General features: G+C 40.1%; 1 protein-coding gene across 3 annotated transcripts in view; it reads left to right on the top strand.

Annotated features, from left to right (window-relative positions):
• grid1a (glutamate receptor, ionotropic, delta 1a) overlaps positions 1-13,609 on the top strand; it is a 261,199-nt gene that overhangs the window by 165,977 nt on the left and 81,613 nt on the right. For all 3 annotated transcript variants that reach the window (XM_086093335.1, XM_086093333.1, XM_086093334.1), the window contains exon 4: positions 113-318. In XM_086093335.1, the coding sequence (XP_085949461.1) occupies positions 113-318 (206 nt within the window). The remainder of the gene's footprint in view (positions 1-112; positions 319-13,609) is intronic.

Here is a 13,609-nt window from a genome sequence, read left to right as displayed (position 1 = left end):
TTTGCACATGTTCTGTCACATCTGCCCTAATTTGGACCATGTTGACCTGAAATCTGATTGCCGTGGCAACCAGAAACATATCTTAAAGATGATTCTCTTTTCTCTCTATCAGATATCCGCGGTTTACAGACCTTCATGGACCAGGCGTCCCGACTGGGCCTGGATGTGTCCCTGCAGAGGGTGGACCGCAATGTTAGCCGGGTCTTCAACGATCTCTTCAACACGCTGCACACCGAGGAACTCAACCGCTACCGGGACACTTTGCGGCGGGCCGTGCTGCTCATGAGCCCGCGGGGAGCGCAGGTGTTCATCCACCAGGTAGGATGCATCGGCACATATATTTGTGCTGACAATAACAGAGGGCAGGTTCTGTCAGCGAAAATGCTCCAGAAACGAGGTGTGATGTAACTTTTCATGTTAACATACCGTCGGTTTCAGGTATTTTTCAGGTAGTTTGACTGACTAAAGTTTGACTAAAATCTCCTCGATTTATGGGACCGGTGAGTCTGAAAGACCAACACAGTAGAGGAATCCACTTAATCCATATCTTCTTTCATCAGGAAAAAAATATTTGTATCTGTTTCCGTTTTACAGCAATTAGCATTAGAATATAGCTAAGTTTCATCATTATTCACAAATCAGTTTAAAACAGAAACAAATAGCTTTTTTTCAACATGGCCCTGGTTGATCTCTTATACTCTGCTGCCACCTGCTGGCCGTTTTTTGTAATAACTACCATGGCTTCCAGCATTCTGTTCAGTTTAGAGGCTGCATCAAAGCATTCTGTATGCGCTAGCATAACAAATAATTTTAAAACACGTATAAATATGTTTTAGGGAGTGAAGGACTAAGTATTAAAACATATTAATATATTTTTTTCGGTTCGAATGAGTTAAAAACAGTATAAAAAAGTACCAGCAGAAAAACAAAGCAAACATTTCGCATAAGTTGCATAACCAATCCAGATCTAAATACTTGAAACTAAAAGCAAAAATGTTGCTTTCTTGCCTCTTAGTCATCATTTTTTTTTCAACATAAAAATAAATAAATAAAGGAAGCGGCCTCCGCGTTGAATGACTATTGGAGAGGAGCCTGACTACCTGCAAAGTCAAGCTTCGTTAAATCAGGGAATTTCTCCTTTCAGTTCATTTGTCTTTGGCTGATCCATGCATACGTTTGCCTTCCAAAGTGTCTGCCGCACAAGCTGTTGACTGGCAGAGATTTGAAGCCGTCAGGGTTGAGAGAATTAACATCAAATCCACTTTCCCCCACGGGGAATATCGTAATCGAGAATACTTTTCAATCCAAAACCTCAACTTTTGTTACTGAAAAATTATGATGCAAACAATGGGGTAAGTTTGTAATTATTTTTGCTAGCTTGTTACTGCGCACACTCTGATCACGGCCCAGCTGGAGTCTGTCACGCATGACTTGAAGTCCCCAACCTTCTTTGCACCAGCGGCCGGCCGTTTCATGATAGCACAGGTTTTTCACGGACCGGCAACCGTTTGTCGACAATGGGGAGGGGAAGGTGTGCTGACGTAATTGGCTGATTGGAAACTCATCACGAAATGGGAGGTGGCTTCATATATTCCTGATCCACTACAAAAACAATTTTTTAAATTGTTTTCTTTTTTTTCCATCTCACTCTGTGTGTGTACCATATGGCTACCAGTAATTGGAGACCATTGAAATAGACATTTAAATTCATTCTCACATAGGTTTTTGGGAATGTGGGAGGAAACTGCTATTCTACTTTTTTTATTTAATTCACTTAACATTTATTACGTTTGATATGTTTTCATTAGAAAGTACCAATACTTAAAGGCAACAAAAATCTGACCGAGTGAGTCCTCCCAGGCACTAGTAGGCGCTATACTGCGTCAGTTTAACACATCAGTGAATCATCATCTGGGTCAGAAAGAAAGCCCTTTAACAATTTTTGGTCATTGTTTTAAATGAAATGTTAGGTATTAAATACTGGCCTTGGCATCAGTCTGAAAAATTTGGTATCGTAATGCCCATGTTTCCATACAAAACAGTAAAATTTTTCTTGAATAAAGCAAATAAAAAAAATAAAAAAATTGTGGGGAATTTTGTGAAGCTGGAACAGATGTATGGAATTTCAAATGATCTCAGTGGGGAAAATGTATGTAATGTATTTGCAGCTCCAGAAGGTGTCTGTAGACGTCTGCTGACATTTCTATTTGTTGCATTTGAAACGTATTATTGTATACTTTCATCTCAGGAGGCCCCGTACAGAATCAGCCTGACAGAATCTGTCAAAGGTGATGCGACAATACCGCAAGGCTGCATGCAATATGTGTCCTGAAGCCAAATAGCTATCAACATACAGTATTTGCATGCATGTAGCATATGCATGTGATGCACACGCGTCTCTCGAACGTGACATTTGGATCCGTCTCATCTCTGAGCTGCGTCTCACAAGGCTTTGCAGGATTTCATTTCATGAATAATCATATAAGAAATATGTCACAACGCACACTTTTAAAATTACGTTCGCAGAAGTAGGGTTGAACAATTTGGGATTGAGATTTAATATGCGATCATTTTTTGTTTAGGGTTTTTTAAACATACAAGGAATATTATTATTCATCTGTATTTGAGAAACTATATCAGATTTATTAAACATCAAAGTTTTTGGTCTTATAGGTTAGGCTTACACTAAAATAAGGCAAATTAACTAGAGATAGACAGATATGTTTTTTTCATTATTAGTAGTCAAGGAGGCCGATAACCGATATTTTAAGCCGATATTCATTTTCATAAAAAAAAGGGGGGCTGGGGGCAGAGGGGAGAAAATATTGGCATCAATTTTTTTAAATACAAATGTCAATCTTGACTTTGTTATAATGTCTTAGAGCATTAATGCTTATTGAATAATTTTTCAAACTTTTCAAAATAAAGATTTAATCTTAGACAATAAATGTCATTTTAAATTTCTAAACAAAAAAAAATGTTAAGGGAGCTCTCAAGGTTATGAGTAGTTAAATGGACACTTAAAGAAGTACAGTAGATACCATAGCTGTGTTTTTTTTCCTAAATTAAAAACAACTGAAATTTTAAACTTTCACATTTCTTTGTTTAACAAAAACAAAAGGTTCCTAAGGTTTGCAGGATCAGCAGCATATTTTATAAACTGAACATTTAAATAAATAATTTCCTGAGATTAAAACTCTTTTAGCTTGACCTTCTATCGGCCGTCAGATAAAAAAAAAAAATACCAATATTTGTCAAAATGCCCAATAGAGTTGTAAACTTACTAAATCTTTTATTTTTTATTTTAAATTCTATCGAACAAGTGCGGCATAAACATTAAGTAAGAATAATGCAAACAAACCTGTGACCTTTTCACTTCAACTTTTCATATTTCATGAAACGATGACATGTAAACGATGCACTTAAGTACCGAACTGAACAAAAATCAGCCATGTTTGTCGTTTCCTGGCATGCATCCATTCGATCAAGTAGCCCAGTGGAAAAAAGTCCATGAAAAAAGCTGACTTGTGAATCCTTCTCCATGAATATGGAAGTGAAGCCCTTACAAAGACATCACTCAGTGTGTGAACACACGTACTACTTTTATTAATGACCTGTCTTTGACTTTTGCTTGCACTACACGGATTTCGCTTTTGCACTTCATGCCCTGAAGTCTTTTTTCCCTCCCTTTTTTCTTTCTCCACCAAAGTTGTGTTTAATCTGTCCCGTTTACATTCTTTATCTTCCCTCTTATAATTCATACGAGGCGTCCTGGGTAATAAGCCCCCGCGTCACGTTCAAGCGCCAACTCCCGAACGCTTCTGTGAATACGTTGAATCATTCGACGCGCTCCCAGCTTTTGATAATCCATCTGAGCTTCATTAATACCTGTTGTCAGAGAGCTCACCTGAGACCCGCGGCGCATGTCGGGACGGGAGGGGTGTAGAAAGGGTGCAAATATTAGAGCGAGGAACGGCAACGATGTTGACGAGGCCTTAAGGCGCGGCAAAGAAAAGTTGCTGGATAGCTTCTTATCTAAAATTAATTACAGATGAAACGCGGTGACAGCCTTCAAGAGGGGGCACATTACGGAAAAGTGACTTTTTAATTACTTGTGTACAAACAGTCGGGTCTCTGAAGCGCCTGCCCGCCTGCCTATCAAATGTGAAATTACACGTGAAAGTTCAATTTTTCATTTTTTTCTCTGTGAAGTTTTGCTTTACATTAAGAGAGGGGACTACTTGAGAATAAGTAGCCACGTGCTTAGTCACAACACCCGAAAGCTCCACCCCACTTGTGTATTTTGACCAAACAACGTCACGCGTCTGCTCACCATGCATACCACCACCCGTACTCGCCGTTCTAGCAGGGGTTTTTTTTCTCCAATTTTCTGCCGCAACACTCGGCAACAAGTTATAAAACTCACCCCTATTTGTTCAAATATTGTGTGTAGATAATCGCTGTTTTGAGACGTCTTTTACAGTAACGCCCCCTAGTTCAGTTCATACTCCATTTTGTTCTGCCGCCTACTATTTAATTTGTCACTGTAAATTTGGCTAAAGAAGATTGAAAACAGGAAGTACAATATTTCAGCACACCCAAATTTTTGCTCAAGACTATTAAATGTCACTCTCTTTTAATCCTGTTTTTTACGCCTACAGACAGCAACGGCTGTAGGTTCTTTTGATAATGTGCATAATTATTGATATATATTGTGAGATGGTCAATTCAGTTTGTTCATAACAAACTTTATTTATTGTAAACCTAGTGGGATTGTCTTCTTAAGAGTATATGTTATAATGTGTTTTTATTATTTGAAAAGTTTGTTTAAAGACATTAAAAAAGTTGAAGTGCTGTAAATGCTATATTTGATATACACTATTTATTAAATAGGGTCCCGGGCGTAAAAAAACCCGCAATGGAAGGAAGATTACTGTATTCATTTTTTCATATGCCGTGATGGAATGTATAACAATCGCAGAACGCAATTTGTATGTATTTGTATTAAGGTTTTATTTTTCTAGGTCGGCGTTGCAAATTCAAATCTGTTCTCAACGATTTTACCTAAAATAAAGCTTGAATAAGAAAAAGTAAGCCTTGTTATTACTGAGGTTGATGCCTAGAGATGAGCTGTTTTCCGACTTTCCAGCTCCATCACGTCCCCCTTTACATACTCTCTTCAATTTCCATCCATTGCTTATACGCATCTAATCCTCGTCAAGGTCACTCGTCTATGTCCCACAATGCATCAGGCTTAAGAAGGCAGACTTTGGCCCAGACCCTTACGATGTTAAGTGCTTAACCCTAATGATTAGTATGACATCATCCTTCCACGTCTTTCCGTCCTCGCCCTTTTTGTCCTCACGATGCTCGTGCCGTCTCTTATGTTTGGAGGCACGGAATCCTCGCCTCTTGTGTGTGTGTGTGGGGGGGAGGACGGGGGGGCAGCCAGACACTTGCCACATCGCCTTTCCTCTCACATCGCCCATGAGGGGGTGTGGCGTCTGGTGTCAGCTCAGTCTCGCCTCGCTCCTTGACACCTGACGCCTCTGCGCGCCCCTCATGCGAGGCGACCTCTCTGCCGAGTCACGCCAGCCTCTCCCGGGGGGGCCGCAAAGTGGCATTTTCAAGCTCTGCCGCGACGCTTGTGCGTCCTTGGCTGGTATTAGCTGGCGTTTGTAAAAATCACTTAGCACTTACTGTAGGGGCAAAAAACACGACAGGTTTTATGAGATACCAATGTCACTCCACAATTAGCATGCAAGTGAGCTGCTTCCAGCTATATGGCTCTTGGGGGGGGGGGGCGGGGGGGCAAAAATGATTATTATTCTTGTAGCCTTGTGGATTCTTCTGGATTTGAGAGATAGCCATTCATATTTCCACCAGCAGTGAATATAATGCCTTTGGCAAATTTCAGGTGTGAAATGCAGAACGGAATTAGCAAAACCGTATCAGTAAAATGTACAGTACATGTTATCGTCATTTCAAGCACTGCAATAATATGACGGGGGAAAAACGTGGATACGGTCAACTTCAAATAAGTGAAATCTGTGATATAAAACCAGCCTTATTAAATACTCTCTGCATGCATGATTTTATAGCTATACGGCACTCGTTTTTTTTTAAGGTCTTTCATCACTATTATAAAATAATACAAACATATATAAACACATTGCGTAACCAGTATAAAGCAATGCAATGCAGCTTTATGGCAAGGGAGCTCCATGTGCTTCACTTAGTTAAGAAATAAAACATTCATAGGCATTGGCAAACAAAACAATTAAAGACATTTACGCAAAGGGAAGAAATACATATGTGTTTACAAAAATGACTAAAAGAAGGTATTAAAGGGTATTAAAAATATATATAATAATAAATTGACAAAAAAAAATAATTGCTCCTTTTTAGAATGTATTTATGTCATTATGTTGTTCATTAAGTATTTTTTTTTAATTCATTATATTATAAGACGAGGTTGTGCTGAAGGATGAAGCGCATATAGCACGTTTGAATAATTTCATGTCATTGTCAAAAGATCCAATTAAGGATTGTTGACAGTTTCCACCCCCATTACCTCATAATAAGTGTGAAAGCTGCTTCTGTTGTGTATAAGAAATACAAATTATACATATACACTCCGTTTTTAAAATTTATTATTTAGTATTTGTTTACCACCATGACAGCTGAAACGCAGTGTTTTCTCAGTGCGGAAGGAAAAGTCGGCGTGACAATCATTTCCTACATGCGCTGAAAGAGCCGAGATGCATTGTTGTGTGTCATTATTCCACGTTTTAAATGTCATTCAGATAAAAAGAATATGTGATATGTGTTGTCGCTCGCGGGGAAATATTGAAGCTTTCGGCGTTTCTTTACTTTCATAACAAATATTTAACTACAATAAAAGCTAGTTTTATTATTTTTTTAGCGAATACATGAAACGCCAGTAATGCTTTGGGTTTGGAACCAAGCTCTACCTTTAAAAACCATAATTGACATCCATAAAAATTTATATAATTACCACAATATGGCATTCACAAATTCACCTCGTGACTGATTATTTTCGAGGAATCTGTTATTCACTGAAAAATGATTTGTTGTTTTTCTGCCTCGCCTTAAGTCAGTGTCAGGGGCGGAGCTTCACTAAGTCAGACCATAGCCTTGTCTAAAAGAAAAAAAGTGAATTTGAATTTTTAGTCGTAGATTGCAGTTATTTGTGGCTGGGCTCGTTCCGAATTCACATTTCAGACAGCGTTAGATCATGCAGGTGTACCTAATGTTGTGACCTGCACTAGGGCTTTTACAGGTTGTGCAGTTTAACAACTGAAGACACATACCGTAGGATGGCCCCGTGCCGGACGACTGGAAGCAGGCTGCTACTGTTTTATTTCCGCCTTTTATTGAGCAGCGCGGCTGCCGCTCGTTTCTCAATATGTGACTTTATGGGCCATCTTGGCCAACTGGGCCCGCCGCCGTCCCAGCCGTATTTCTCTTAAAGGGAATGAGACATGCAATCACTAAGAAAATATTAGACTGTACTGATTGTAAACTCTTTTAGCAGGCTCTTCAGTACAACAACGTGAGTCCGGCATTTATCCACTTGCCCCCCCTTATTAAAATAAATTCAGCGCGTGTCCAATAAGTCTGCCTTGATAGCTAATAATAAGAGTATACAAGGTAAGCCATTTGATGAATTGCTTATGGTTGCGTGATGTATAGCGTAGCACTGCTGGTCACTGACTGGCTGAGGAGATTCACCATTGCTGCATCATTTTTGATGATACAGGGCTCCAAAGAAGCAAAATAAGCACCCATGCTAACATTAGCTATTGCGCAGGCCATCCATTTGATGCCCAGCTTCAAGACATGTACAGTAAAAATGTAGATATTATTTGTCCTAGCGAATTTCAGCTTCTATATTTTGCCATGTAAATGTAATCTGCCCCAAGGCCTTCTCAAACCCGACTGCTGGCGTCGGACACAAACACAGCATTGTACCTCTAAAGAATAAATGGAAATGCGCTGGCGGCCATCTTGCGTTGCCAGTTGCTAAGAGCACCTAACTTGACGACAGCACGTTTTCACGGGATGTTTTGTCTCCATGGTGAAAATTCCAGTGTGTGGCATGCGGTTGTCCCAATAAGTCCAAGAGAAGCGTATAAAAAAAAAAGAAGGTATATCTCTGAATACAAATAAGCAAATTGATTCTATTTGCACATTAATTATAGCAGACTGTCGCAGTAAAATGTAAACCTAACCTCTGTAAATCACAATTCACGATACTGAGATAGTTTAGATAGAAGTTTATTATACCATACGGGGATTCTGGCACGAAGCAATTTCCAGGTTCATGCTGTGCCCCCCCCCCCCCCACAGCCACTCTAAAGCAGCTTTGATTTTCGGTGAAAACCGAACAGAAGTTGTCAGTACCAGTGGCAACGCAAGATGGCTGCCCTCTGGCCTCAGCCGTGAGAGGCCACTGCGAGTCCAGGTTATTTTTAGACGTCTGTGACACACCGATGCCATCGAATCGGATGTTGCTTCTTTTATAACCATCATTTAGTCACGACGCGAGTCTTAAAATTTCTAATTGGAAACCAACCCCCAGTGGTGCTTGGATTGAATTTGTTTTCTCAGATTTGTGTTGAGCCGTCCGTGTTGGTGTCACGACCGCTTGTGGACGTCTCTTTAAAGAGCAGCTCTGCTTGACACGCGTATTATTATTCAGGAAACAAGACGGGCATGATGGCTTTTTCGTGTTCTGGGAATTTGCTGCCCCTGACCTGCCGGCTTATAAAAGGACGCCGCGCACACACTCGCCGCGCAAAGCAATAAATTGTGGCGCAACAAAAAGCAGCAACACTTGTCAGTTACACAAAACCTGACATATGCAGCTTTCAACAGCAGCGTCAATCGAGTCGAGAAAACACAAATGCAGAAAAATGGACAGTTGTCGCCGCTTCATTTTTTTGAGACTTGACCTCAGGTCGACACTCCCAGGACAAAGTCATACAAAAGGCTTTGAATTTGTGTCCTTTCATGCTTCACAGCACTTATTATTACTCCTTCCTATCTGATGCGCCAGGACGTTATCAAAGAATGGCGGCGATCTGAAAAGTGTTTTTCCACCCGCAGCGTCTCTCTGCAGCTCCGGCTAATACGCCGCCCTTTTTAAAGCTCAGACCGGCTTCATTTCCTGCCTCCCTGACGCCGTTGGAATTTTTGTCACCCGCTACTCCGGTGGCATCAAAAACATCAAACGTCACCAGCCTTTTATCTGAGCTTTTTGCAATCAAAAAAAGTAGCCTGGCGTGCTTCACAGGTGCTTTGGCAGCTACTTCTCTTCTTGCCACTTTGGGTGGGATGAAGCAGGCTGAAGGCGGCATGACTCGTTAACCTGACACGGGAGGGCACAGTGACTTGGCAGCACGCACACGCACGCGAACCCTCCCTCCAGCCGGTTTCACACATTGTGTAGCTGCCATTAGTCAGCTTTAAAATGAAATACGTTTACTGTGATTATATCATAAATATTAACATTTAGTTTATGCATTTGTAAAAAAAAAAAAAAATTGTTTTGTTTCAAGGGTTTGTTTTTATGGTGGAACCAATGTTTGTTATGTGCGTGTTGTATTGGGACGCTAATGATTGACCTATTGCTACGTCATTTCTTGTAAGACTATCGAAAGCTAGCCTGAATAGCTCCTGTTTTAGCTGTTGGAACTTGGAAGAAGCTATTTTACGCCTCTCTCGTACATGGGGCCAATGATGTAACATATTTGCAATCATTTGCACTATTTCTGTTCTGATGCCTTTTGGAAGTAGTGGCCTATCATTAGCTCGCTAGCACGATTAAAATGAAATACGTTTACTGTGATTATATCATAAATATTAACATTTAGTTTATGCATTTGTAAAAAAAAAAAAAATTGTTTTGTTTCAAGGGTTTGTTTTTATGGTGGAACCAATGTTTGTTATGTGCGTGTTGTATGGGGACGCTAATGATTGACCTATTGCTACGTCATTTCTTGTAAGACTATCGAAAGCTAGCCTGAATAGCTCCTGTTTTAGCTGTTGGAACTTGGCAGAAGCTATTTTACGCCTCTCTCGTACCCGTGGCCAATGATGTCACATATTTGCAATCATTTGCACTATTTCTGTTCTGATGCCTGCTAGCACGATAACGCTAGTATGTTAGCATGCTATCATCGTTAGCGCGTTAGAAGGCTTAAATTGTGAATGTTAACAGGCCTATATGGCAAATGGAAGTTATTTTTTGATTGTTTATGTTTTTATGTTCTCAGTGAGAATGATTTTGTGTTTTTTAGCTCCATGGGGTTTTCTGCATTTTTGTACATTTCTCTCGTCATTTTCGACTGAAGGGGTGTCACACTTTGAATGGGGGAACTTGTTTGAGGTACTGATTAAAATTATTTAGATGAGCCTTGAATAAACTTAATATTCTTGCAAGAAATAACAGCAAGGGTGGAATCAGCATTTTGTGATATCAAACAAATGAGACCAAGATAAGTCATTTAAAAAGATTGTCCACCATGAATGCGATGAATAATGTAAATAAACAACTGAAATATTTTGTTTGCACAAGTATACACACCCTGATATCTGGGAAACCGCCGTGTAAACAAGTATTTATGTTTCACCCACACGGGCAGATATCCAAGACATATCAGATTTTCATCCACGTTTGGAAGAGGCCTGATTCCAAATTGAAGATATCCGATTCCATGCAAGTTCTTTTAAAATTACGCTGCCATGATCCAACTGTGCTACTTAAAAGCCCAAAATGGGAATTGGGTCACTTGAGCCATTTGCACTGTAAATCCACCTTAAGACAGTAAGATCTATGAAAAAAAAGTAATTTTATTGTGTTGTTTCTTACTGTCTTTCTGGACATGAAATGAGAGAGGATTGATTGAATTCACTGAAAATTTCAAAGGCTTTATTTGCTTTCTTTCTTTTTCTTCTTCTTTTTTTTTTTTTTTTTTACCATGAATAGCAGATAAACACTTTTATAGCAAACTTTATTTTCCTTTTCTAATGCAGAAAAGTGATGGAGGAGCAGTAGCACTCAGAAGTAAGATGCTCTACATGAGGGTGACTTCATAAAAATGTCTACCGTAAAATGTTTTGCTCCTAAACGAGTAAATAGATGTTTAACTGAGTGCAAAACAGAAAGCAAAATGAATTTTTTCTCTCTTGCAATGTGACATTGCTTCACGTGTTTTTTATTCATACCAGACTTGGCCTTTATTGTTATCTTGGCTGGCCAGCTGTTTGTGCAGCGTCGCCAACAGAGTTCGCTGCTCCTATTGCATCTTCTTGACAGGACTTTGTGAAGGCATTAATTAAATCCTCAAAGTCGGCGTGTCGGCCTCGCGTAATTGGTCGAGAGGACGTAGCACTATTGCAAATGTCAGCATTTTGATATTGTATCCGTGGTCATAACATTCATCGCAGTCACTCACAAAGCTATGCATTCTGGGTCTTTTGGGCAGAATCATGAGGTAATCATCTGATATTTTTGCTGAATTGAAAAGTTTATTGTTTGTAACTCCCAGGGACAGCGCAGGTGCACAAGTCTTAGGCCATTATTTGAAAGCAGTTATTTTGACAAAGTAAGGCAATTTATTCGTTTATTATTACCCAAAAAATAGCTGAGTTTAAAGTGCAAGACACAAGACAATTGACTTTTATAGGCATAAATGAAATTAAACTCATTCATCAGGAAAACAACTTGACTAATTGTCAATATCAAATCCAATAAACGGATAATCGTTTTGTCCAATAGCAAATGAAAATACGGCTTGTAGCCCCAATGAAGCCTTAATTAACAGTAGAGGCAATTTTAGCATTGTGACTTGTCCTTCGAGTATGAAAATAACTTCAGTCAGTATTAACACGACTTCAACTCAATGGTACTCGGATTACGATAACTGACCGGAATTGGTGTAATTGAAAAGTACATTATGATGCTCGGAATACATTTTTCAAGTAACCCTCCCAACTGTGGTTGTAAATATGCCGGCACGGCACCGTCCGTCTGTCCACTGCCAAAGCCTGACGAGTCAGCCCAGCGGACCGCAATCCCGGGACTTCATCTTGACTGTTGTGACGGTCCGGCCAAGAGGTGGAGAGGTGTGTCGAGTTTATCTCTGCGAGCGTCTGCCTCTCATTGCTCCCCCCCCCCCCCCCCTGCCTTGACGCCGCCACCTCTGGACTCTGGCGCTTTCCCCGCTGCACCCCAATTCCATTTCCCTCCCAATAACAGCATGACAAATTGAGGCTGCCAGAAGATGATCTATCATTGTCCTACATCTCATCCTCTTCCGGGCCCGCCTGCCCTCCCTCCGTCTCCCCCCCTTTCATTGTTTCTCTTTCCCCTTCTGTCCCCTTTACAGGACATTTCCTCGGTGTATGTTTTTTTTTCGCCCACATCTTAATGGCTCCCTCTTTCTCTCTTTACTATCTTTCTGCCCTTGTCTTTACTCTTTGTTAACCTCGGCCCGCTTTTGTCATTGTCTCCGTTTCTCTTTAGCCTCTCTGTGATATTCCCTCTGCGTCGGTTAGGTTGTGTTTGCACGTTTCTCAGCCCGTGAAACACGGAAGGCTCATCGTGACATCATACATGAGTGCACTCGCAACACCAGCTTTGTCCTGATGCAGTTTTTAGTAGCGGGGGGAAAACAGTGAGCAGCACGATAGCTTAGGGAAGTGGTTCTCGAACCGGGACCAGAGCGCCCTCGGATGTCCGCGAGCTACTTATAACGGGGGGGGTCGACAAAATACATTTGCAGTACATTATTATGCTGTATCAGTTTAAAAAGCATACCTATGTAATTGAAACAAGGCGTATTATTACAGCAATGAAGTCTTATTTTTTTCAAGAAAAAAGGCATATTTATAAATTCCAGTGTTTCCCCTAGGGCTTTTTAGGCCTGGCAGACCGCCAGGTTTTACTTGCTTTTCTCTGCGTCCACACACACGTTCCCATTCGCCGAGTACGAATATGATTCGGAGCATGTCGTTCAATGTCCGCACCCCCAACCCTTCCCTTAACGAATAGGATTTGGCGCATTTTGTTTGTTCGTCCGCAAACCTCACAACCATTGACCGATATTTACCCGGGAAGAATTTTCCTTCCAGTCTGTTTCAGACCACCTGGCTTAGCAAGTTACCTGAGAGAAACCCCGAATCCCACGAATAATACTCATTTAAAAAAACAAAACAAAACGAATATATATATATATATATATATATATATATATATATATATATATGAAGCAGATAGAAACACTACAGATGGTAAATATGACAATCGTTCCTCATTAAACCTTGACTTTGCTATCATAGTATTATGACTGTATCTTAGAAATATAATTATGACTTTTTTATTGCTACAGAAAAATATAATTTTAGTATCATACCATTACGACATTTCTGCTCTTAAAAAAAAAAAGAAAAGAAAAAAAGATTGACTTTTCATTTTGACCTAATCTACAAATGATCTGGCTCTTCTGTCCATTTTAAAAATGAGTCTCTTGAGCGCTAAAGTTTGCACACCCCTGCTTTAGATGAATTTACTGATAAAGCT

Source organism: Leptonotus elevatus, chromosome 13 (assembly GCF_054856555.1).
Source record: "Leptonotus elevatus isolate MCC_2025b chromosome 13, RoL_Lele_1.0, whole genome shotgun sequence".
Classification (NCBI taxonomy): domain Eukaryota; kingdom Metazoa; phylum Chordata; class Actinopteri; order Syngnathiformes; family Syngnathidae; genus Leptonotus; species Leptonotus elevatus.
Note: the sequence above shows the minus strand (reverse complement) of the source record. Positions and strands in the feature narration are given on the sequence as shown.